Source organism: Rhincodon typus, chromosome 22 (genome assembly GCF_021869965.1).
Source record: "Rhincodon typus isolate 14 chromosome 22, sRhiTyp1.1, whole genome shotgun sequence".
NCBI classification, from domain to species: domain Eukaryota; kingdom Metazoa; phylum Chordata; class Chondrichthyes; order Orectolobiformes; family Rhincodontidae; genus Rhincodon; species Rhincodon typus.
In genome coordinates this window covers 31,216,775-31,243,969 of record NC_063353.1, presented here as the reverse complement: position 1 = coordinate 31,243,969, position 27,195 = coordinate 31,216,775, and the positions used below count along the sequence as shown (strand labels likewise).

Below are 27,195 nucleotides of genomic sequence, written 5' to 3'. Positions count from 1 at the left end.
TGGTGGTTGATGGGAAATGTTCATCCTGGAGTTCAGTTACTAGTGGTGTACCTCAAGGATCTGTTTTGGGGCCACTGCTGTTTGTCATTTTTATAAATGACCTGGATGAGGGCGTAGAAAGATGGGTTAGTAAATTTGCGGATGACACCAAAGTCAGTGGAGTTGTGGATAGTGCGGAAGGATGTTGCAGGTTACAGAGGGACATAGATAAGCTGCAGAGCTGGGCTGAGAGGTGGCAAATGGAGTTTAATGCGGAAAAAAGTGTGAGGTGATTCACTTTGGAAGGAGTAACAGGAATACAGAGTACTGGGCTAATGGTAAGATTCTTGGTAGTGTGAACAAGCAGAGAGATCCTCGGTGTCCATGTGCATAGATACTGAAAGTTGCCACCCAGGTTGATAGGGTTGTTAAGAAGGCGTACGGTGTGTTAGGTTTTATTGGTAGAGGGATTGAGTTTCGGAGCCATGAGGTCACGTTGCAGCTGTACAAAACTCTGGTGCGGCCGCACTTGGAGTATTGCGTACAGTTCTGGTCACCGTTTTATAGGAAGGATGTGGAAGCATGGAAAGGATGCAGAGGAGATTTACCAGGATGTTGCCTGGTATGGAGGGAAGGTCTTATGAGGAAAGGCTGAGGGACTCGAGGCTGTTTTCGTTAGACAGAAGAAGGTTAAGAGGTGACTTGATAGAGACATACAAGATGATCAGAGGATTAGATAGGGTGGACAGTGGGAGCCTTTTTCCTCGGATGGTGATGGCTAGCACGAGGGGACATAGCTTTAAATTGAAGGGTGATAGATATAGGACAGATGTCAGAGGTAGGTTCCTTACTCAGAGAGTAGTAAGGGCGTGGAATGCCCTGCCTGCAAAAGTAGTAGACTCACCAACTTTAAGGGCATTTAAATGGTCATTGGATAAACATATGGATGATAATGGAATAGTGTAGGTTAGATAGGCTTCAGATTGTTGCGCCAACCTGGGAAACCATCGAGGGCCGAAGGGCCTGTACTGCGCTGTAATGTTCTATGTTCTATGTTCCATTACAGGCTTCTTCAAAAAGGATGGACTCCTCAGATGCCCTGGTTGCTGGTTAGTGAACTAATGCTGCACTGTCTATACATTGAGAGTGTGAGGAGCTGATCACTGCTGCACATCCCAGTGTTCAGCAAGTTCTCTTCCAGGCCTCCTGACAAGATGGTGATTTCCACCAGATTCATGGTAGAAATGCCAGCCCCTAGTCTACCCAAATCCCATGCCATTCACCAGGTAGAGGGCAGAGGACACCAGCTGGGAAAGAACATGGTCACTGTCAAGCTTCCTACTAAAGGTCAGTCTGCTGACTGCAGTTACTTTAGCTTTCCATTACTGACTGGGACTTGGCAAATTTACAGATGAAAGTCAAAACAGCAGATGAGCGAGGAGGACAAAAACTTCAAGAATAAGATAACAGGGCTGGAGAATGGGACTAGCTGTTTCAGGAGATAGTACAGATGTGATGAGTTGCAATGTACCGTAAATTCTATGATGCCACAGCAGGGTAGGACTAAGCCCCTTGCCAGACTACACCACAGCATCTTCTTGCAGAAGGCCTTTCCATGCTCTCCACCCACATCCACAATACCCCTCGTCCCCACCGTTTCACGCTCCCCCCCGCACCCCACCAACTCACTGGGTCCTTTGATGACGACCTTCAGCTCTCCAGTTCCTGCTCCTTTAGTAAAGACCTTGAAGTCTGTCACCTCCTTCACTCGCACCCCTTTAGGCTGCAGACCTCTCCCCGAGGCTCGACACGCATTCGGGTTGCACGCTGCCAGAAACACAGGGTTTAGGGTTAGTGCCACTCTGCCAGCCACACTGCCGATCGCACTGCTCTGTTCCCCCAGCCCGTGGCAAGGGTGTCTAGTCAGTCGGGCACCACAGCATCTCTGGTTACACCAGGATTAAAGAGGAGGGCCAGACTCGCCATAGGATCAGCAACAGAAGCCTTCCACCCCACTGCTACTGCGTGCAACACAGGCACAGGTCCCATTCCAGAGAGGTCAGTCAGAGTTCCTGCCTCAGAGCGCCTGTTTACTGATGCCTAGTTTCAGGGACAGGCCGATCTCTTGCCTCCTCAGAAACATGTTTAACTAGCTGGGGAGGTGAGGCGGCCAAATCTGGACGGACCTACTGGCGATTTCAATCAATCAATTAACTCCCCCAGTTACACTAATTCACAGGACATCGGTTTTTCAATAGACAGGCAGTCAGACAGAGACAAAGCCATTCTGGACAAGGAATGCTTACAAAATTCCCATCACAACTTGTTCTTCCAGGAAGGAAGGCGGCCAGATCTCAGCCATTTCAGCTCAGCAGGACAGCCAGCATTACCCCATTCCCCGACCTTGCCGATTTTAAATTAAAAAAAAACAGAGGTTGCTGGGTTAGTGTTCAAAGTTACCAACGAGTCACATTCCGGGTTAGTAAAGAACCAGCAAAAGTCAAGCCAATGTATCCTTGTTGGCTCAGAGGGTTTTCACAGACTTTGCAAACCCCCATCCCCCAGGGACAGAACCAATGACTCGTCCAGCACAGGTTCTACAGCTTCGGGTCAGGGTTTTAACGCTCATACAGAAACGCAACTAATGGCCTTCACTCAGACAGAAGGAGCATCCACACACCTCAATCAGATACAAGCACAAGCAGGCACTCATCGCAGGCCAATACTAACGTGGTCGTTTGGGTTTGGGAGGTGGGGGTGGAGCTTTCTTTGCCTTGTCTGCTGGCGGGGTGCAAATGGACTGAGGAACGATCGTAATCGGAACTGGAGCAGCAACCGGGGTCGGAGAGGGGGGTCCTGAGGTCAGTCGAGCACAAGTCACCAGGAAGAGAAGATGAAATAAGAGATGTAACAGCGTGAGAGTTGAAGGTTTGTGTGGCTTCCTGAAGTTCAGTGCGAAGGAGGATGGTGGGTTGAGGGAAAAATGGAATAATACACTCAGTGAGCCGCAAACCCCACCCCACCACCCCTCCCTAGAAAAGAGCTCCCATTCCTACTGGCCTTTTCATTAAGAAGGAACAGGCCGAGGAACTGGTCTTGACGCATTGACTCACTGTAATCCAACCTCAGTCTCACCCTCCAATAACTGGATGAGTCAACCTTTTATCACCATTAACTAATCACATTAGTCATCCTTATCCTTTGATAAGTGACCATAACAATCCTGTCCTTTTAACTAACTGCACTAAAACAAATAGTCTGACAATTGTATTAACATCACTGAATCATCCACTCCTGGGAAGAGATTACCACTGGAGCAGAAACTGAACTGGAACAGACTAAATACTGTGGCTAAAAGAATAAGTCAAGGCAGTTCACAATCCCAACAGTAATTAGGGATAGACAAGATCTCAGTCACACTAGACAGTAACTTTGCAGAACAAGAGAGAGAGTCAACATATTCACAAATGACATGTGGCTCAAATGGAAAGGTTACATGTTCAAGCCACACCAGAGAGCCTTCAGCTCACAACCCAGGTGGTGCCACTCCACAGCACTGCACTGTAAAATATCCCACAGCATTATTTACAGAAGTACAGAGAAATTCTCCCCAGCATCCTGGTTCATATTTATTATTCAAATCAACCATTAAACATAATGAAAACTGCATCATGCAAGGTCAATCACAATGTGGATTTGAGAGCTTGCTGTGTTTAAGTTGGCTGCTGTATTCCCTACATTACTGTCCTGACTACGTTGCAAAAAGTATATCATGAACAATAAAGCACTTGGAACACCGCAGAGTGGTACAATAAAAAGCTCTAACACAAACACACATTGGGGAAAAAAAAAGATCAAAATCATGCCTTTGACTGCTCAGCTTCATCAAGTCCCTCTGAAAACCAAACTTTTCCCAAAGAAACATGACCAACTCAACTATTTGGGACGATAGCATAAAGATTATGAACAGAGACTTTCAGGTTCAAAATATCATTAACAGACAATGTCCCCCAAGTTCACAGTTTGCTTCCCCTTAACCCTCATGTGCTACATCTCTGACTCCACTTGCGCTATCACTCATCCTTGATTTCTCTACAACGAGAGATTTAGCCACTTTGCAGATCCAGCCTCTTGGTCCTCACATTTCTAATCTCTGGCCACCAGCCAGCATCAGCTACCCTCCTGAGTGGTTACTTCCTCATCCCCTCTCCCAGCTTCCTTGTTTACCCTATGCCCTTTCCTCCCCCACCTTGAACTCCAGTTTCCATTCTTCCTGCCTTAGAGGCACACAGTTTCCCCTCCCTCCAGCTAGCAACCACCCACACCCCTCTCACCTGGGTGCTTGCCCCACTCAGAAGGGAAGGAGCCACGGGAAAGGAAAAAGGAAAGACACACCTCAGACAGAAAGAAAATGCCCCATTGTGGAACTTACCTTCCGAGATGTTGACAGGGAAAGGGCTCTTGGGTATCTGGGCCCCAGCAAATGTTACGTAGATGGTGTGACGACCTTCAAGCAGGGGCCTGTAGGTGCAGCGCATAACACTGTCACCTTTATCCTCCAGAATTACCTCCACCGTGTCCCGTCGACCCTGGGGATCAACAATAACAACCCCGACATCTCCTGATCCAGCACCTAAGAGTAAACACATGTTAAAGTTGGACAGCAAGAGCCACAATGCAGCAGCACCATATAAATTTATGAACTCTACATTGGATCAGAGAACAACCACTAAACACAAGAATCAGAAGATGACCGAAGGATTGCAATTAGTACACCACAACAAAAGGTTGTTGTTAGATCTGTAACTACAGGCTAAAATCAAATGTCAGCAGTGCACCTAAAGGGCATCACTGAAGATCAAAACTCAAACTTGGAGTGACATAGATTAAATAGAGGACTCCAGACAGAGATTTGAGAAGCCATAGTGACCAATGCCTAATAGAAGCAGTTAATCCTGGAAGTAACAAGAAGTGTTACTGAAGGTAGTGTAGCAGATGTACACTGGAATTTTCAGACACTTATCCAGAGAATTGAAACAATGTTAAATGGATGACGATAATTTAAATACAAAATTGGCTCCAGGGTAGGGCAAACAGAATAATGAAGAATGCATTTTTTTCCCCCCACCTCCTGACTGGTGCGTTGTACAAAGTGGGACACCACTAGGAGCCAATATCAATATCATCACTTTACTCATTTTATCCTCAAGGTGTCCTGAATGTGAATAGATGGAGTACAATTTCAAAGTTCACAAATTATGCAAAACCTGGTAATGCAGTAAATACAGTTCAGAAGGACAGAGATGGAGACTGGTGAAATGGACCCATACACAGCAGATGCTCTGAGAAAATGTATGCTGTGTAGGAGGGACAACAAGCAATAATCCAAATGCTATTACTTCAAGGTAGCTCACACAACAGATGGATTCAAAGTGAGCGCTTTAACATGGTATGGTTAGTTGATACACAAGAAAAAAGTGGTTCAGAAAATGAGAGGGGCTACTTCGCATTCCAAATCAGGGCTGTGTTTTATAAAACAAAGGCAACATGTGAGACTTTACAACTGGCTGGTTTGGCACCAGCTGGAGTAGTGCATGCAATTCCAGAAACTAAACTTTAGCGAGCATGCCAAGCCCCTGCAGTGGGTACGGAGGGGATTTACCAAGATGACACCAAGAATGAGGGAGTTCATTCCTGTGGAGTGACCAGAGGAGCAGAGAGGTTGTTTCTAGAACACATCATGCTAAAGGGGAAGCCTAATTAAATCAGAGCAGCAGGAGGTTGCTTTTCTTCTGGTAAGTGAATCAATAGGACAAGCAGGTCAAGTGGAAAGAGTTGGTGTTCAAACTGTACTACACAGAGCCTTCTACTCTCAACTCAGACAGGCAATACTGAGGGGTGGGGCACTGTACTGCTGGAGCAGAAACAGACGCTAAATAAGAGAATAGCAAGTAGAAGAAATTACTTCTCAATGAGGATATGATCTGAATCACAGCCCCTGCAAATGTAAACGCGATCCTGTAGGAGCTTTCACAATTTGACATGTATCCAAGAGGACAAGTTTGCAGGATAATGGGGAAAGGCTGAGAAATGAGTCAAACACAAAAATCTCTTTGAAAGAGGTGGCACAGACATTGCAGGCCAAACAGTCTCCTTCTGCAATGCAGCAATCTGACTCTTTTAGAATAATGACAATTCCAACAGTAGATTCAAATTTATTCAAGGTCTCATTACCCAACCACTGGTTTAAGTTTTAAACCACATCACGAAGAAACTCTGCAATACTCTAACCACAGGCCCACTTCACCACAAATTAAGTTGTAACACTCGAGTCCAACAGCCCACTTCCACAGAGCAGTTTCTTGACCTTGCCATGGAGGAGGACAGCAGGACCGTATCCTCACTCTGCTCCTTACCTGCAGTGTAAATGTCAAAGTACGTCGGCTTATTGGCCACATTCCCGTTCAGTTCCAGGCCAGGCCCTCGGGCAGTCACTTTATTGGCATCACCCAGTGCCATGCCAATGTGAACATTGAAAGGACTTTTGTCAATCTGCTGCCCAGCAAACAATACTGTTACCTAGAAACAAGCACAAGGGCAGTGTGATTACTGACATGAATAGATGGTGTGCTGGGATCTCCCTGGCCATTCAACAATCTCCTTCCTTATGGGGCGGCATGGTGACTCAGTGGTTAGCACTGCTGCCTCAGCACCAAGGATCCCTGTTCAATTCCACCCTTGGGAAACTGTCTGTGCAAACTCCACACATTCTCCCAGTGTCTGCATGAGTATCCTGCAGGTGCTCTGGTTTCCTCTCAGTCTAAAAGATATGCAGGTTAGGTGACTTGGCCATGGGAAATGCAGGGTTACACAGATAGAGGGAGTCTGGGTGGGATGCTCTTTGCAGTGTTGGCATGGACCCGATGGCCTGCTTCCACAATGTAGGGATTTTATGATTCACTGAGAACTTCCACATAAATGGCAGAAAACCTTTAACAGGCCATTCATAACATTCCAGTAGAGGAATTTAAATTAGGAACAAGGGGTATGTTGAATATGATTGACAAGACCGTGATAAGGACAAAGAAACTGTGCCCTTTAAAGGAGTCCAGAACAAGGGGCATGACCTTAAAATTCAAGCTACCTTGTTCAGGGTTGCTGTCAGAAGGTGCTTCTTCACAGTGTAACAAAACGTTGGACCTCTCGCCTCAGAAACCTCTCGATTCTGGAGCAAGGTCAACAGAGATAAAAGTTGATATTTTTGAGTGTATTTCGGGGGATGAAAGGCAAGTGGGGTTGAGACGCAGCTAATAACAGAATGGAGGAACAAGCTCAAGGAGCTGAATGGCTTCCTCCTATTCAGCTGATAGGTTATGAACTTGACCCATAGAAATGGTCCTGTCCTGTTGGGCTCAGGGGCTTTCCTAGATCCTGAATATTGACCTCGGGACCTTTCACTGATGGAAGAGAGAAACCCAGCAGGAATTTAAAGACATGTGAATGCAAAACTCACAAGAGCATGATATGGAAGGGTTTGGTGGGGGGTCAGTGGGGGTAGGAATCAAAATGGGTTAATACAGAGCAGAGCAGAGAGAGCACGTATTTAGAGTGAACGGTCAGAGAATTACCTTGTGAAGTCCAGCAACTTTGGGTATATAGGACACTGAATATGTACGTTTCTTGTCATTGTTTGCGACCACTCTCGCCTGTACAGAGAAAAAAGGAAAGGACTGAATAATAGCCTTTTCACACTGGAACCAGTGCTGGGTTACTCACCCACCCAGAGCAGGTATCAGGGAGGGACTTATAAAGGATACAATCCCAGCTCCACACCTGTCAGGACATACCCACCAGCACAGAGCATAGATTGATCCCACATTGCATCCACAGACAGAACCAATGACACACAAACATTACCTCTTCAGTATGGCCTTCAGGGTCCTCCACGTAGACTAGAACCTCCCCAAGACCGGCATCAATCGTCTCCACAGTGAACTCTGCTGGTTTTAAGACCATGTTACCCTGGGGTTCAATTCCTGCAACCAAAACCAAACATTAGCCAATGATGTCAGACATTAACAGTGTTACATTCCTAGTAAGGTCAAAAAGGCACACACAACTGGAATTCTTGTATTTAAGAGCAAAAAATTGTGGTTAAATTTTAAATCCGATATGGACTGGATTTAATTAACCAAAAAAAGGAATTACAGGAAACAAGGCAAGATGAACATTTGGATTAAGATCACAGATCAACTATGACCTCAAACAGCCAGACAGTTGTTAAATGGCTGGTTTCCACTCCTAGTCTTCTGTTCCTCACCTGGTCCATAAGCACGAGCTTTCTTGGGGTTGATTTTGGTCCTGAGGGGAGCACCAGGTTTGAGCTTTGCTTTGGGGAACTGGGAGAGGTAGGTCATCACCGAGTGTTCGTCTACATTGGGGTCCACAATCTCTTCAGGAGCAATCACCTACAGAAGCAGGAAGCAAGAGAGAAATCAGCAGCGAGGACAGAGACACAGTGAAGATTCCAAAGGCCAACAACAGCAGTAAGCAAGGAGATGACATCTTGAATCATCTCCGGAGTGTTACGGGGAATAACATCTCACTGCAACAGAGATGCCACGAAGCTGCTCCACACAATCAGTTGTATCTACACAGGCACGGAGAGAATACTGACACTCACCTGAGGGACTCCCAGCCAATCATCAGCCTGCTGCATGGCCTCCCTGGCATTGTCCACAGGTTGGTTTGGGTCCCAGTCCAACCAGTCAGGGCACAGACCTGCAGGTATGACAAGTGATCTTGCAATCAAAGAGCAGACAAACACGTGGTATCTTTTAGTACATTGCTGGGAAGAGCCACATGTGGAAATGGACAAGTGGAAAGGAAACAGATAGCAGGACATGCCCTCCCACCAACACCCACCTCTAATCACATCCCCAGCCCCCATCCCCACTGCAATCAGTTCTGGTTCTGACAATGCGGCCGTCTGTTCGAATACGGTCTTCACTGTGCATAGTACTAGCCCCACACTGCTGTCTGACAGTATACCATTGCTTCATGTCCCTCCAACAGTGCAGCATCACTGTGTCCGGTCCCTTCCAATAATACAGTATTCCTTCATTGCCCCACATTGCGGTGTTCTTCCTGCTTGCCCTTGACAGTTCAGCTTTCAGTCTTTGCCACTCCTCCTGTGACAGGGCAGTACTGAGGGAGGATTGCACTAGGAGTGTCAGTGCACATTGTGGGTACAGCCCACTGAGGGGAAGTGTGCCAAGCTTCTCAATCAGAATGTGTCACACCAACAATAAAAACTCCTATATGGTCAGATGCAGGAGAGCTTCATACTCCTTCCAACACAGATCATGGCAGCTCCAAATTTATTCCCAACATAGCTCAGACTGAACACTCGGAAACCGATTAACCAAGGGGTCAGCACCAAGAGCTCCTGGCTCAGGAGTATGACTGGAGTGAAGGGGGTGGGAAGGGAACTCTTGCTCATTCGATTATCAACAGATCTCACCAGCAGAGTACAGACTTGATTGACAAGGCTGATAATGCACAACACCAGCCCCTGCTCTAGGCCCAAATCACATCTGCTTTTGTTTATCTCAGCCAAATCCCTGTAACACTCAACAACAATTCACTGTGCTTTCAAATCCACCCTTCCGGACTTTGCTGCCTCATGGTAAACACCAGGACCTTCATCAAGATAACCCGAGAGGGGGATGGGGAAAAACAGGAGGTGGTCAGGGGTGGGAAAGCAGAGGGAGAGAAGAGGAATAACAATACCCCTACTCGTCTGCATTCAACAAACATCTGCACCCCCTACCCCTGCAGTTGCCTGCCCCCTCACATCCCTCAGCCCCCACACTGTGCAGGCATACATCTGAACGCAGCCTCTTACTATAACGAAACCATCAAATTTTCACGTCTGTTCTTGACAGCCAATTGTATAATGCAGTCAGTCAATCTGCAGCTGAAGCCATTTTCTCTTTTTTAAAAAAAAAATTATTTTCTTAGGCAGTCCTTTGGAAAGAAAAGGGCAATTTGTGTCCACTCCAGGCCTGTGGATCCAGATGCAAGAAAACCATCTAATGGTGAATCTGCACACCCTGTGGGTGGGGTTTGAAGAAGTGAGGGGGTGGGAGGCTCAGGTTCTTGCACACTTCTTCCACTGTTTACACTTCATCTGGCCCAGTTAGAGGCTGAGATGCAAGAGGTGGTCAGAATCCAGGCTCTTCAGACTAAATCGTCTGATATTCATCAACCATGCTACATGAGCTCTACTTTCCTTACTGATTGTACAAAATCTCTGCGCCTGGAGGACAATATTGAGTGGCAGTGATTGCCCAGAGAAGTTACGGAATGGCAGAATGGTCTGAGGGATGCTGCTGATTTAACCAAGGAGCCTGGCCTCACTCTTGGGAGGGTAACACTTCTTGCTCTTTAGTTCTCAACCTGTATATTAGAGTCCAGGTGTAAATCTCACCACACCACACAGGTTACATTACAATTGGTTCATGTTATTGAGATACTGCCAATCTTTCTACTGCCTACAATAACCCAATACCATCACCAAACTCAAAATACAACTGTCCATCCACCTGTCACGAACCAATGACAGAATCCAACTCCAGAATTTAACTTCCTCATGGTCCTGGCACCCAAGCTAGGTCATCTGCTTCCACACTGACCCCCCACACCAACTATCGGTGATGCCACAACCACCAAGTTCCTCACCTGGGGCACAGTTGTCCACTAATGCCCCCAGTGCCTTGCCATCCTGCCAATCCCGGTTAAAGTTGGTGATTGGAAGTTGTGGAATCTTGTTCTGAATCCACCCCAGCAGCCTCTGCTTGGGAGTCTGCTTCTTGATATCTTCATCATCCTCATCCTCCCACATGGGCATGGAGATGGAGTAATGGAGGATGAGGGTCCAAATCAGGCCCAAGATCAGCTTCAGGTTCCCATCCACAATGGCCTTACTGTCTGTGAATAACAAAACAGGAGACATAGTCATTACACAGCAACAACTTCAAACATTTAAAACATCAACCAAAACAGCAACCATCCTGCACTATGCAAGATGGAGCAGCAGTAAAGGACACAGTTAAGAAAGGAAGCTGAATCTGAAATTGAACAAAATAGTTTTGAATAAGGTTTCTCTACTGCGGGGAGGACGAAAGGAAAAGAAAAAGAGGAGAAAAAAGGAGTCGAGGGAACAGTTCCTGAAGTACACCCCACAGGCAAGAAGTAAAAGGTGTGCCAAAACACAGGCAACTAGCTGTAAGGGGCATGTGGAGGGAGTGGGATTTGGCCCAGGGACATGCTATTAGATTAGATGGTCACAGGATATGTGGCAAAAACATTACCAAGACATTTAACCAACATGGACTCCAACCCACCCACTCCCTGTTGTACAACTCCTGGAAATGTTTCATTAGGGGGAGCTTTACACTGTCTAAGCTGCGCTGAATGTGTCCTGGGGAGTGAATGCTTGATGGGACAGCGTATCTAACCCACGTGGTACCTCCTTGGCTCAGAGACAGACTAAGCCCCCAACTCTCACCCGCTGTTGTCTGAATATCAGGAACTGTTTACAAGAAGAATACAGCCTTGCCTATCATGAGGCAGGACGTGTTCGTGAACAGTGACATCCCACAGTCTGATCAAAAGAAACACCAGTGACCCCTCCCCATGAGTAACTCTCCCCTTATGAGCATCTCCCCAGCTGTTGGGGCAATCAGCCTCACTTGTCTGAAGATTGCCAGCAATGTTACCCATCCACAAAAAGTTATCCTGGCTGGTGCACTGTGAGCAATACAGGGATTCCTTCGTACAGGTCTGGAGTATGCTGTGCTGAGCTCAGCTCCTTATGACCCCTTTCTCCAGCATCCGCAGCCATTGTTTTTTTTTCCCGTCTAGTTTTTCCAATCATGACCCCTGTTGCTGTCACTGAAAACATTGCCGGAAATTCCATGATCAACGGAAACTTCAGAAATGTTGATTTCCACCAATGCAGCTCCTCTGTGCACAACATGTCCCACACTTAACACCCAGTCCCCAGTACAACAGTCCCTGTGCTCTTGCCACAGACACTGCAGCTCCCCATCCCTGCAGCCCAAGGGGGCAGGCCCCTCTACCCAACCCTCACTCTCGCATATACACAGTGCAGAAAGAGCAGGGATGCAGGAGGCATACTCTCACATTAGTTATGTGCCCAATCTTTGCTCACTCGCTATAGAAATCCTTATTCATCTCTGTTACCAAATAAAGCCTGACATTGGAGAGGGAAAGTGCCACAGTCTGCTGTAAACATTCTGCAGCTACAGGTGATATAAAATCTAATCCATTTGCTCAGACACAAACCAGTACTGGAGGAGGAGGGTGAGTCATACTTTTACAATGAAACTCTCGCCAACCACCTAAGTCATCAGTAACTCTGTACACTTAAGAGTTTTACCTCATGTAAACTGTAGCTGTGTACAATTACCCAGAGTGGTCATTATCCCAACTAAACAGTGATAGTGATTAGCATTTTATAGAATGATGCAGCACATTCAGCCTACTGTACGATTGCCAGCTTTTAAACAAAGGATTATCCGTTTGTCACAGTCTCCAACTCCTTCCCTAAAGCCCTGTCAATGTTTTTCCTTTCAACTATTTTTCCGAATCGCTTTTGAACATTATTGAATCTGCTTCCACCATGCTGCATTCCAGATTTCAACAACTCACTGTAAAAATAATTTCCTCATGACATCTCCGATACTTGTGCCAAAACCATTCATAAATTTTGAATAGCTCAAAATCAAAATTTCCATTTAACCTTCTCTGCTCCAAAGGAGAACAATTCCAGCCTCTCTACGTAACTGAAGTCCCTTAACCCGGGTACCATTCAAGTCAGCTCCTCCCCACCCTCGCTAAGGCCGTGACCTCCTTCCTGGGGCCCAGAATGGGTCACAATACTCCAGCTGGGGCCAAGCCAGTGATTTATACAATTTTAGCATAATATTGTGGTTTATGCATCTCTTCAGAAAGCCAGGAGTTCTTGTTGCTTTTCTCAAAAAAAAAAAAATCAGCTTCCCTAACTTGTACTCTGCTTAAAACTTGTGAACCTAGACCTCCAAGTCTGTCCATTCCTGGGTCTCCTTTAAAAACTTATGCTATTTAGTTCATATGATTTGCACCAAAGCATCATTTCACACTTTACTGTCAGTAATGTGATTGCCTACATCATTAGTCCATATATTCCTGAATTCTGTTACCATCCACCTCATTGTTCACTACAACTCCCAACTTCTAGATCATTTGCAAACGTCAAACTTATGATCAAGTCTAGATCATTCAAACCCAAACTAACACTGTACCCTGGGAAATTCCACTGCAACTTCACTCCAATAGTCAAAAACAATATTTCTAATTACTTTCTGTCCCTTAGTCAAGTTTGCACCAGTACTTCAATCCTGTGGGTTGCGAACATTATGTCAGGACTGTTAAATGGTACTTGTCAAGTTCCTTTGAAAGGTCATACACATACTATCAACTGCACCACCTTCATCAACCCTCCCCATTACTTCAAAAAACCTGATTGCTTGTTTTGACTAACTTAATCTGACTTCAGCAAATCCATATTGACTTTCATTTATTAACTCCATAATGTTCCAACCATCAATTAAAAATTATATCCCAGGTTATTACCTTCAACTGTTTCCACCACATGCACTAATCAGACTGGGCTGAACATAACTGGAGTCTGTACAATTACAGAGAGTTGGGGTTGAGGGTAGATGAGTGAGGCAATGGCCTAGTGATATCATCGCTGCACTGATAATCCAAGAAACCCAGGCAATGTTCTGGGGCCTGGGTTCAAATCCTGCCATGGCACAATTTTAAAAAAATATTCTGGAATGAAGAGTCTAACGATGACCATCAATCTATTGTCGATTGTTGATTGTTGGAAGAACCGAATCTGGTTTGCTAACGTCCTTACTTGCTCTGAACTACATGCAACTCCAGACCCACTGCAGTATGGTTGATTCTCAACCGCCCTCTGAACAATTAGGGATGGGCAATAAATATTGGCCAAGCCAGCGATGCCCTCATCCCATGAATGAGTTTAAAAAAAACATGGGGTTGCTGGTTAGAGAGAATGACAAGGAGACAGAGTGGGTGTGGGTCCAAACAGAGGGACCTGTTTGGAAGGTCAGTATTTTTTTTTAAAAAAAAAACACTTAAACCAAAGGGACAATGCTTAGTCAGTAAGTGAACCAGTTTCAGTGGATTCTAGACAATCAGAATTTGGGATTAAATGACAAAAAGATGATATCATGTTCCAATTTCCAGCTCACTGCCTCCTAAAAGACATGATACAGTTCCCTGCCTCTCATCTGTCATCAGTGACTCAGGAACACAATCACCTCAAAAGCTTCAGGTCTCATTCTAGAGAGTGGAGCTGGAAAATCTACATCTAAACCTATAATGCAATACTGAGGGAGAACTGCACCGAGATGTCAACTTCCAGATGCCACATAAAACGGAGACGAGACCTGCCTGTTTGACTGGATGTAAAGAGATGCATAGCTTCATTTTGAAGAGATGGCGTTATCCCCAATTTCCTGGCTAATATTTATTTCCCAATCAAATTTCAATCATTATCATACGTTGCTATTTGTGGAGATTTGCTGTGCCTGACATAGTTGTGACACTTTCTCGGACGGAGTACACTTCAAGCAAAAAACAACAGTTTTCATCCAGAAGTCAATTTTAGATGTCTGTTGATCACAAAAGGACGACATAAATGCAAGACTCTAAGTGACCACCTCTTCCCCCCCACACCCATGCTGATGTACATTCGTCAATCGCTACATTTCAAAGCTTCGGTCTAACATCTTTATCTGGATACAGGCTAAAGTTGTAACAAATACTTATAAACAGTCCATTCAGGCCAAAAGGGCCAGACTGCTGTTTCTGCTTCACACAAGCCTCCTCCACCCCATTTTAGCAATTGCACAATGATACCTTCCATTCTTTTCTCTTTCAAATGTGTTTATCTAGCTTCTCCTTAAATGTGCCTAATCAATTCAATTTAACTCAGAGGTCATGGGTTCAACATTTAAACCACTCACTGAATAAAGACCTTGCTTTGAATTCCCAGATGGATCACTTACCAATGATTACGGTCCTAAAACATTAATGGTGTTTCTTTCTCCACAGATACACAGCAGATCTGGCCATATTTCTAATGTTTTCTGTTTCTATTTCAGATTTCCAGGGTCCACAGTATTTTTTTGTTTAAATATATGGACACTGATTTTGGTCTCTCCAGAAGCGGAGCCATCTGAAGTTCTGCTATTAAACACTTGCACCATCTTGAAGCCCTCCACCTGATACCCTCACCCCATAATCCCCTAGAAAAGACTTCGCTTATCTGGGGAAAGAACCCCTGCCTGTTCAATGTTTTTAGAAAGCGATAACCACTCAGGTCTACCACCAAAAGAAAGGCACTGTCTTGATATTCTTTATGAGTTCCTGTTCTCCATGGGCCTCACTGTCTATCTTGAACCATTAGATGTCCTTGTGTCCTTAAACCAATTTTGCGCAAAGGCACAATCAGCTTATTTTGAATGATACCGTAGTCACTGCCATTCTCCTCCTCACAGTTCATGTAAGGCCATATATAGTAGGCAGCCTTACAGTAGGTCAACAATGGGGTGTGGGTCTCCTCTGTTGAGCAGTCCTGTTTCAAGATATACCAGACATGGAAAGGTATGTGTTTAGTGTTCAGTACCTAGCTTGGAATCCAAGACCACCATCGATCAAAAAAGTCAAATACTGGACTTCACAATAAGCTCAGCTTTGCCAACGAGTTTGTTGGGCCAATTAAATGCACAACACACAGCAGATAACTGCACAAACATGAGGTTAGGGAAGGATCCTAAAAATTCACAACCTTCTTTCAGGAATAAAAGGAAACAAACAGTAACAGAGCAGGAGGATAGGAAATGTTAGAGTTGAATGGCAAAGGGAAGGGGCAGGTCATTGTAGCAAAGGTTATCACTTAAACATTGGATGAACTTTGAGGTATTGATGTGTGGACTGAGCGGCGGCGGGGGGGGGGGGGGGGGGGGGGGGGGGGGGGGAAAAAAGGTGGGAGGATCAGCAAGTTAGGATGGAAACTCCGATTCAAAACCTCCCAACCTGGCACGGCAGTCTCAGTAACAGGCAGGAATAGCCACAAACCTTGGCAGAGAAGTGAGCAGAGTGCAAGAAAAGCGCCAACACCTAGCCACAACAGGCCAGGCCTTGGGCCAAACAACCCATTGTAAACAATTCCGTTATCTTCCAAAGGTCTGACAAGTGATTGCCACGCATGTCCAAAGAATTGGCAGAAAGCAAACAAAGTCTGCCACCACAACCTCCAGATGGCAAGAAAAACTAAAAGACGTAGGAGCAGAGACACAGAATCCCAACAGTACGAAAGTAGGCCATTCAGCCTGTCGAGTCCTCACTGATTCTCTAAAGAGCATCCCAACCAGACCCACCAGATCCCTGTAACTGCGCATCTCCAATGGCTGATCAACCAAGCCTGCACATCCCTGGACACTATGGGCAATTTAGCATGGCCACTCCAGCTAACCTGCACATCTTTTGACTGTGGGAGGAAATAGAACATTTGGAGGAAACCCACACAAACACGGAGAATATGCAAACTCCACACAGATAGTTGGCCAAGGGTGGAATCAAACCCAGGGACCAAGTGCTAACCACTGAGCCACCATGCCGCCCATTAAGTAGGCCACTTGGCCCATTAAGTCTGTTCCACCATTCAACGTGATCATGGCCAAGCTGAACATAACTGCACTTCCCTGCATTTTCCCCATAACCCTCATTTCCCTGGCTAATTTAAAATCCACGCCAGCCTTGAAAATACTTAGGTGACCAAGCCTCAACAGCCCTCCGCAGTAAACAATTCCACAGATTTGACTACTTACAAGACATTCTTCTTAATATGTCTTAAGTGGAAGGCAATGGCCTAGTGGCATTATCGCTGGACTGTTAATCCAGAGACCCAGATAATGTTGTGGGGACCCGAGTTTGAATCCCACCATGGCAGATGATAGAATTCAAATTCAATAAATATCTGGAATTAAGAATCTAATGATGACTGTGAATCCACTGTCGATTGTTGGAAAAACCCATCTGGTTCACTAAATGTCCTTTAGGGAAGGAAGCTGCCATTCCTACTTGGTTTGGCCTACATGTGATCCAGACCCACAGCAATGTGATTGACTCTGAACTGCCCTCTGGGCAATTAGGGATGGGCAGTAAATGCTGCCTAGCCAGCAACACCCTCATCCCATAAATAAATAAAGGAAAAAAGGATTAGGCCCTCTGGTCTTGGACTCCCACAAGGGAAAATGACCTTGCCACATCTACACAAGTCTTAAAAGGTCTCATCTCATTCTTCTAAGCTCCAGGAGTATAGATTCAATTTACTCAACTCATCATAAGAAAATCCTTTCATACCTGGAATCAACTTAGACAACCTTCTCTGAACCATCCCCAATGTCAGTATATCTTACTTTAGATTAAAAGGGAAGCAAAACTATTTATAAAGCAGCTTCAGATCCACAGTAGATACACTGTCAGGCTCTCACCCATAGCTATGCTTAGGGAACTGAGTCATTTGGCATCACATGGGATTAAAGCTCCTCAGTTCCTGTGTTGGGACCTCCTCTCTCTGCTACTTCAGAGTGGGAAGGTTTGCAAGAGACTTAATCTCTCTCTCAAAGGATGCATGTTGGAATCATAGAATTATTGAATTCTGACAGTGTGGAAGCAGGCCATTCGGCTCATCGAGTCCACACCGACCCTCTAAACAGCATCCTACCCAGACCCACCCCACCACCGTGTCCCTGTAACCTGACATTTTCTATGGCTAACCCACCTAAACTGCACATCCCTGGACACTGGGCAATTTAGCATGGCCAATCCACTTAACCTGCACTTCTTTGGGCTGAGGGAAGAATTCCATGCAGACAGACATAGGGAGAAAGTGCAAACTCCACACGGTCACCAGAGGGTGGAATCGAACTCTGTTCCCTCTCACTGTGAAGCAGCAGTGCTAACCACTGAGCCACTGTGCTGCCATTTTGATGGTGGGGGCAGAGGGGCATGGTTTGAAAGAGGGGAGTGAGGTAGTAGGGGTTTCCTGGGAAAACTTTTTCTCTTCCCAATGTAGTTGGCATGTAGGAGGGACAAGTTATCTGCAAAAAACTCTAATGTACCAGTGTAGATTCAGTCTAGTAGTTATCGAAGTTTCCCACTCTATACTCAAACTGCTGCAGTGAACCAGTCACACCCTGGGGAGATTTGGGTATTTGACAGCACAGTGTGGTTTGGATCCAGCAGTCAGACAAATGAGCACTGGGACAGGAAGAGAGCAGTGCGACATCGCAAGCTGTCAGACTCCAAGGTTATCACTGACACATTCCAGCCAGCTGCATGGGTAGCTGTATATAGCTCCTGAGCTCAGTTCATGGAGGAGGGGGATGGATAGCAGCTTGGGACCAGCGTGACTTTGCAAATGTGTGGGGAATATTCTGGAAGGGTAAAGCACAGAACCGTGGTTGGGTAACCAATCACCTCAGGGTCAGGATAGCCTGGATGCTACTAGAGAGAATGATTCTCTGACTCAAAATTGTGGGGGTGTGGGGGGGTGCGGAGGGAGGTGGTGCGGAAACAGAACCAATTCACTCATCGTGCTGGATCAATTATATTTTAAGACAGAGGTTGATACATTTTACTGGAATGATGGAACAGACTCAAAGAGCTGAAAGGCCCATTGCCATTCAGGGACACCAAGGCAATTTGGGACACCTAAATCAAGGTTAAAATGAGCCACTTGATTCAACCAGAGGCTTAAGCATGGGTCCCTCTCCTTTTGTGGTAGTAACTCTCACTTTGTAAATTAAGTAGTTGCGAGTTCAAGTCTGACTTCAGGGACTTGGCAATGTACAAAATAAATACAAGACTCATCCATCTATCAAGGCAGCTGGATTTAGACATCATGTTCACTGAACACTTTTCTCAGTGTCCTGTGGGGTATACAGTGAAACTTGAACTGTAGCTTTCTGATAGAGCTTGACCTGCCTGGCAATTTCCACCTCGTCTACAATGAAGTTACTGACTTTGTCCAACAATCTGGTGCACTGACTAAATTAAAACACTGCCTGCTTAATTCTGAGCTCTCACAGCAAGCAGCAAGAAACAGCCCCCACCACTACCATTCTGACATTTTCACTGTTACAAATTAAGCAGACAGGCAGCCATTTTCACTGTTGCACAAACTTACTCTTGTACAGCACATTTAACATAAGACACTTTACAAGAGAAGTTACCACAAAAATCAACGGGGAGCTGAGAGTGGAAATATTCAGCCCATGTAACCAAAAGTCTGAAGCAGTAACTTAAGAGATAGGGCTAGCATTCCAGAAGCCAGGGTCTGTATAGTTCAAGGCATGTTCCCCAATGGTTATAGGATTAAAATAGTACAAAGATTTCTGATAGCTTGTAGGAGAAGGGCAGGAGACCATGGAAGAATTGATTACAAGGATGAGAACTTTGGTGGGATGAGTGGCCAGTGGAGGTCAGCAAGCACAGGGACAGGGATTTTGTTTTTTTTTGGGGGGGTGGGGGAAAGAGTGGCAGCAGCAAGAGCGAGTTAGGACACAGGCAGAGTTTCAGACAAGCTGCAGTGTATGGAAAGTGGAAGATGGAAGGCTGGCCAGGAGATCATGGAAATACTTTGAGTCTAGAGGTAACACTGTCATGAATGAGGGTTCCAGCAGCAGATGAGCTGAGGTGGAGACCGGCAATCTGACAAGGGTGGAAGTGGGCATCTTGGTGATTAAGGGGATGTGGAAATCAGACATTCCACTCGGTCAACTGTTCTCAGCCCTGCTGTCCTAATCTGTTTCAGCCTCCAATCAATGCCAGAAATTAGGAACTTCTTCCCCCGTCTCACTAACAGAAGCCACTGTGATCACTTAGAGGCTGTGCCAATTTCTACAAATCTCTACTTCTGCACCTGTTACCAGTAACAACTGCAGGACACTCACACCCTGTCACTCATACACTTAAACCAATGATCTCAGATGATAGTATTGTACTGAGCTGTACTGGTCCTTCAACTGAAATGTTAGCCAGGGGCCCATAGGTCAGCTTGGGTGCAGAAAACCCAATGAGTGAAGGTTAAGGAACTCTTCCAGTCGTCATGGTTAACATTCTTCCCTCTACCAATGTTAGAAATACTGAAAGATTTGCATTTCTAATCACTGTCCTCACATCTTCACTTCGTATTAATTAATTCCTTCTGCTGTATAGTCTCACAGATTCAGAAATACTGCAGCAATTTACACTGCAAGATTCCACAAACAGCAGTAACCAGACTCTGCCTTATTAATAAATATTGGTCAGGCTATGCTCTTCTTCCCATACATAGTGCCACAAGAACTTTTACATCCATCCAAGTGCATAGATAGGGTCTCATCTGAAAGACAACACCCACACCAGGGCAGTGCAGCATACAGCAGCACACTCCCAAGAGGGTCAGTCTGGAGTTATGGGCTCAGGCCTCTGCAGTAGGACTCAAACACGCACTTTCTGACTCGGTGTTGAAGAGAATCATCTCATTGCCATTTGTGGGAATCTTGCTGTGGGTTTAATAGCTGTTCCCTTCACCTATAAGTCACTGCCGAGTAATTAATTGCAGCTCCAGCACTGCTGGGCCATATTGAGATACGTGATAAGATTCTGTATAAATAGAAAATTAGACTTCAAGTCAGCGTAATATTCATAGAATCGTAGCGCAGACGGCTATTTGGCCCATCGTGACCGTATCAGCTCTTTACGAAAAGCTATCCACATAATCACACTTTCTTGGTGTTTCCCTGTGAGGCACCTAATTTTTCCACTCAAACCATTCGCTTTCCTGCGGAACTTTAAATAATTGAACACGCTTCCACTAGCCTCAGTGACTGAGAAATAACAACTATCCGCTCTTCAACAAACTCCCCTTCACTTCGGAGAAGTTCAGCAACAACCGCGGCAATTCTGCGTCCTCTCCTTACAGAGGCTGGCGAGCTGTAACGCACGGCTTATTTTCGCTCTTGGCAAAAAAAAACGTGATTTTTAAACGTCTTTACAATAATATATTTATTTTTTGAAGAAAAGGAAAACTAACCCATGGGTTTAAAACTCATTTGCGGTGAATCTCAGTGAGGAGCCGGGCCAGTGGCGGGGAAAGAGACTGTGAAAAAGGAGACCGGGACTGGAATTACCCCCCACCCAACTACCCGGGACTGCCCTTCCCCGGGGGAGGAGAAGCAGGGACGGGCGGGAGGAGAAATGGGGGGGGAAAAAGGGGTTGTTGTTCTTACCGATGGAGACCAGTTTAATCCTCTCTCTGTCGAGGAACTCCAGCGCCACAGACACATTCTCCAGCTTCATCTGGCGAAAGTTGGGCCGCGAGTGGTACTTTCGGTACATCTTCTTCTGGCTGAGTACCTCTAACAATCCGATCAGTTTCAGGCCATCGCTCAGGTCCTTCTGCAGGTCCCCGATCCTCTTGTTCATACACTTGAGGTGCTCGTTACACCAGCGGGTGAACGTGTTCTGCTGGATCTTCTTCCAAGGAGCGTCCTCCGCCAGGTCCTTCTCAGTAGCCGGCATCTCCCCGTCCTCCTGGCCATTGGCCGCCGCCTCTTGCTGCTCCATTGTCCGCCTCCGGGAAACTTCTTCTCCGGACTTTACAGAGCGGTTCTCGCCGCGGTAACTCCCGCTGCTGCTGCTCACTCCCGGCTCCGGTCCTCTCTCTCTCTCTCTCTCCCTCCCTCCCTCTCCGCCCGGCTACCAGCCGCCGAATGGCCGCGCTGGTGGCCCCGCCGCACTTTTTAATGAGTGACGGCTGCTCCGGGCCCACGTCAGAGAGCAGGCTCGCCAGGAATCCCGAGGCCATGGCCATATAAACTCCAGAGCCAGGCCACGCTGCTAATCATAGCCGCTCCCTGCAGTCTTCCGTTAGCACCTCAAAGCATCGAGGGCAGCAATGGGTTAACCTAACCTACCCTCTCCACTCAATGGGTTAATACCATAGCCTGAGTTTAACCCCACTCTGGGTGCAATCTGCCTCCTCCATTCAATGGGTTAATTCTCTCGACCTGAGTTTAACTCCACCCGGGGTTTAACCTGTCTCCTCTCACCACCATTCAATGAGCTAACTGGAGCAAATCATGTTTAACTAACTTGCTGGCTTCCCCACCCCTCCCCCCGCCCCAAACCCCCGGAGGGATAACACCAAGGGGTAATGCTGTTGGCGTTAATAACATGGACTTCCAAAAGGCATTTGATACCGTGCTGCCCGAGAGACTTGTGAGCAAAGTTAGACCTCAGATTTAAAAGGCACAGTAGCAAGTTGGATAGGAAGTTGGCCGAGTGATAGAATACAGAGAGTAGTGGCTAATGGAATAAAATCAGAAAATACCGGAGGAACTCAGCAGGTCCGGCAGCGTCCACGGAGAAAGAAACACAGTTCACATTTTGAATCCATTGACTTAGAACTCAGCGGAGTCAAAACATTCACTCTGCTTTTCTCTCCACAGATTCTAGGAGATCTGCTGAGCTTCTCTAGTACTTTCTGTTTTTATTTCGGATATCCAGCATCTGCAATACTTTTAATTTAGTGTTTAATGAAGTTTTTTCACAGAGGGGTTTATAGTGAGTCAGTGTTGAGAGCCTTGCTTTTCCTGATCTCTATTCATTATGTGGTACAGAACAGAGTTTTGAAACTTGTGGTTGATAGATTCATTCCAAGTTTTCTAAATTGTGAGGAGGACAATGAGAAACTGCAAAGAACGTAGATAAGTTGGTGAAGTGAGCAGATATGTAGCAGCTGAAATTTCAATGTGGAGAAGAGTGAGGAGATTCATTTTGGAAGAATGCAAAATAAAAGGGTACTACTCCAAAGGGGATGCAAGAATGGAAGGAATTAGGGGTATAAGTAATCAAAAGTGGCAGACCACGTTGAGATCAATTAACAAAGTATACAGTATCCTAGGCTTGATTAGTACTGGTGTAGAGTACAACAGCAAGGTTATCTTAAACCTGCATTAAACATTGTTTCAGCTTCAACTTGAGTACTGTTCAATTCCATTCTGGGCACCACACTTTAGAAAATTTGTGAAGGCTTTAAAAAGAGTGCAAAAAGATGCTTATGAATGGTTCCAGAGATGAGGAATTTCAGCTACATAGATACATTGGAGAAGTTGGGATTGTTCACCTTGAAGGTTGAGAAGAAACTCGATCGAAGTATTCAAAATCCTGAGGGGTTTACATGGAGTAAACCGGTAGGAAAAGGTGTTTCTACTGGTTGAACAATCAAGACTGAAAGATATAATTTAAGGTAATTGGCAAAATAATCAATGGAAACATGGGGAGAAGATCTGGCATGCGCTGCCTGAGAATGTGGTGGATTGAGGCACTCAATAATAGCATGTTGGGTTTTTACTTGAAAAGAGAACATGTGCAGGGTTATCACAAAAATGCAGGAAATGGCACTCGGTGCATTGTTCAGAAAGTCAGTGCGGGCACATCACTCCTGTCCTGTTACAATTCTGTGAACTCACCAGTCTGGGTTAACCTGCATCCTTCCCAGTGTAAGCAATGAAGGGGGTGGGTGGAATCCCTGTCAGTGTATTCAATGTGTCAACTCTCTAGAGGATGGGTAAATATCACACCACCCCTCTCCTTTCCCAACTGCATTCAATGCATTAATACATTTTTGTCTTTCACATCAACCACCATGTACCCCCCAATTCCATTGGTGCCCCTATCCTCCCACCCCTAAAAACAATTGGATTCCAGAAACAGAAAGTGAGTAGGAGTTACCGGAGAGCAGTCCCAGCCTTACTGAGCTCAGCTGCTATTTCTGAGTATCCTAGGGTCAGTGTTAGAATGACAGAAGTTCATTTTTATATATTTATTCCTGCCCCCTCCCAGGAATAGCTGTACACATGTTCTCATTGATCGAATATAGCACGAGGCATCATTGCCAGGGGCCAGGCATCATCACTCAGCAATGTAGCAACTCACTATTGAAAGCTTCAGGGACGCTGCATGAAAGTAATTAAATCTGTTTTTCTCCATATCTTAAAGGTGCCTCACTGGTCAGTCAGCCTCTGAATTAGTTGTGTGAGCTGTGTGTGACATTCCTCATAGACCAATGTTGAGATATCCAGTCATCACCATTGCCCCTCTGGCTCCTTATCAGTGCCTAAACCACATATCCAGTGACAGACCCAACTAAATGCTACGTTTCCAAGCCAGCTAATTCTTTTTACTTAGACTAATATCCAAATGAGGCTCTGATCTCTCATTCTCACTCATACTGCTTTCTTTTTCTCCCCTGCATTGGACTTCCAGAGTGATGATATTGTTGGTAGCAGGCTAAATCCCCTGATATTGTTGGAGTGAATTTCCTGACATCAGGGTGAAATATCTTGATATTATCTTTGTGATTGTCCTGTCATCACTGATGTGCATTAGAGGGTGAATTTCGAATTCATTTCTTGTTACTATAAAGGATAGGGCTAATGAGTGGCTTAATTGTTTTTCTTGACAATTTATCAAAAAATACATGAACATTTTCAAAATGTATCACTTTGAAATAAATATTTAATAGTAAACCATTGATAAGCAAAATACATTCCACCGATTACAGCCCCAGCAATAAATGAACAAAGAATATTATTTGACAACAGGGAAGTATCGCAGGCAGACATTGCTGAGGGCCCAGGACTGCCCAGTACATCATTTCACCATTTCTGGGTGGGGAAGATGGGGGGTATAAGGAGACAAGGATGCCCAGGAATCCCATTTTGAGAAATTAGCAGTGGAGTGGGAAGGAGGAGTGCTGGACTCCCCAGAAACCATCTCTAGGGTTGGTCAGGACTTCCTGAGACCCCCATCTCCGGAGTGAAAGTATGTTAGTGCAGATGTGGTAACAGGTCTCCCCCATGTTGGGGGCAGGACAGGGGTCAGATTTCCCCCAGACCCCATCCCTGGTGGGGCCCAGGACTCTTCATGAGCTCATTTTTTTTGAAGTGTTTGACTGCAGGAAATTTTTATCACACATGCAGCGTACAAATTTTTATTTGTAATAGAAAGCATGGTCTCAATAAAGCAACAAAGGAGAGACTACAGAACTCAACTGGCCATGAGAGGCAAAAACATGGTATAAGGCCCTTACCAGAGTTCAAATCAGAGGAAAAGGAAAACACAGATTTGAAAGGAAGGCAATTCAGTGCTGGGCCACCACTCAGTCTCCTTGTTTCTCTTTCACTCCAATCTACACCCAGAGCAGTTAGCAGCATGCCAATGTTTGAGTGACAGGGACAGCATTAACTGTACACACTGGTACAATACAGAGTCTCATTTTACAATATTTTACAAAAAATTATATTTCTTACTTGCATTTAATGATCAATGAAATTATTTGCAAGAATATTCACAGAGCATTTTTACTGACAAATAGACAGTGGCTGGGTGAGTCAGTCATCAGACGGCAAAGAATGATTATGGTCTGTCTGTTATCTCCTTCAGCTCTACAACTCTCCATGTGCTCTCCCTTCCTCTAAATCTGGTCTCGCACACATCCCCAGTTTCCATCAGTCTACCAATGGTGGCTGTGCCTTCAGTCTCAGACCAAGGCTTTGGAATTCTCTCCCTAAACCTCTGCATCTCTCCACTTCCCTGTCCTTAATACAATCTTTGAAAATTACCTTTTTGGTTAGCTTTTAGTCATCTTCCTAAATAATTCCTCATGCGACTCATTCTCAAATATTTGTCTGCTAAGCCTGCTGCAAAGTACCTTTAGATATTTTACTGTGTCCAAGGCAATATAAGTTCAAACTGTTGTTGTCCACATAGAGTTTGGGGTTAACTCTCTATCTTCACATTTCAAGCTTTTTTTAAGTTTACATTTCTGAAAACAAAACAGAACTCCTAATGAACAAAGCAGGCTATTTAATAGGATTGGGTATCTCCACTCTTTGTTTCATTGGGAATCAAAAAGCTTAGACTTTCAAACCACACAGTGTTAGGGAAATTCACAGCATAGAACAAGACCACTTAGCCCAATGCATCTGTGTCAGCTCATTAAAACAATCCCAAACATATTCCAATGTATGCTCTCTCCCTGTAGTTCTATGTCAATCCCAAACTTTACCACATGTTCTCCCCATAGCCCTGTATCCATCCAAATTAATCCTGTTACCTGTCTCCCTGTAACCGTACCTCAAACTCCCTGCCTTACACTCTCAGGTAGCCCTGACTCTATCCCAAACTCCCTGTCACATGCTCTCTCCATAGCCCCATATCCATCCCAAAATAGTACCACTGATCTACACTCTGCCCCAGACCTTTCTATCAGTCCCAATCCAAAGTCACTACCCAGCACTCCTCCTATAGTTCTGTATCAATTCCAACTAATTCCACTCCACTTTCTCCCCATAGCCTTGTATCAGTCTCAAACTAATTCGATTCACCTGCTCTTTCCCTATAACACTGGAAAAACTAATTTGAATGCTGCACTCACTTCCTAAAACTCAGTATGGAACCCAAGTAAAACCTCCAAGCCCACTTACTTTCTACAGCTCAATATCAGTCCCAAACTGATCCCTTTCTCTCTCTTTGACCTGTATCAATCCCAAATTAATCCCACAACTCAATTCTCACCTACAATCTGTAATAATCCCAATATAGTTCCATTACCTACTCATTCTTCATAGCCTCCTATTAATTCCAAACTAATCCAACTGCCTCAGTCTTTCATTATAGCTCTTCATCTAAAACAGCCCCTGCTCTTCTTACACTATCAATTCTAAACCACCCCAACTGCCCCTTTCTGTCCCTGTATCCCTGTACAAATCCAACTAATCCAAATGCTGCATCTTCTCCCCATTGCTCTGTATCAGTCGCAAACAAATCCAACTGCACCACTCTCAATAAAAACCAAAAGAACTGCGGATGCTGGAAATCAGGAACAAAAACAAAGTTGCTGGAAAAGCTCAGCAGGTCTGGCAGCATCTGTGGAGGAGAAAACAGAGTTAACGTTTCGGGTCCAGTGACCCTTCCTCAGTTCTGAGGAAGGGTCAC

At 45.3% G+C, this 27,195-nt stretch overlaps 1 protein-coding gene across 1 annotated transcript in view; it reads right to left on the bottom strand.

Moving 5' to 3' along the window:
* Positions 1-21,894, bottom strand: part of LOC109919721 (filamin-C) — a 57,548-nt gene extending 35,654 nt beyond the window's left edge. The window contains exons 1-9 of the mRNA XM_048609972.1: positions 21,423-21,894; positions 10,723-10,971; positions 8,663-8,760; positions 8,300-8,447; positions 7,897-8,015; positions 7,608-7,685; positions 6,396-6,558; positions 4,412-4,612; positions 1,656-1,806 (exon numbers count right to left, since the gene is read on the bottom strand). Of these exons, the coding sequence (XP_048465929.1) occupies positions 1,656-1,806; positions 4,412-4,612; positions 6,396-6,558; positions 7,608-7,685; positions 7,897-8,015; positions 8,300-8,447; positions 8,663-8,760; positions 10,723-10,971; positions 21,423-21,759 (1,544 nt within the window). The 5' untranslated portion in view covers positions 21,760-21,894. The remainder of the gene's footprint in view (positions 1-1,655; positions 1,807-4,411; positions 4,613-6,395; positions 6,559-7,607; positions 7,686-7,896; positions 8,016-8,299; positions 8,448-8,662; positions 8,761-10,722; positions 10,972-21,422) is intronic.
* Positions 21,895-27,195: the final 5,301 nt, after the last annotated feature.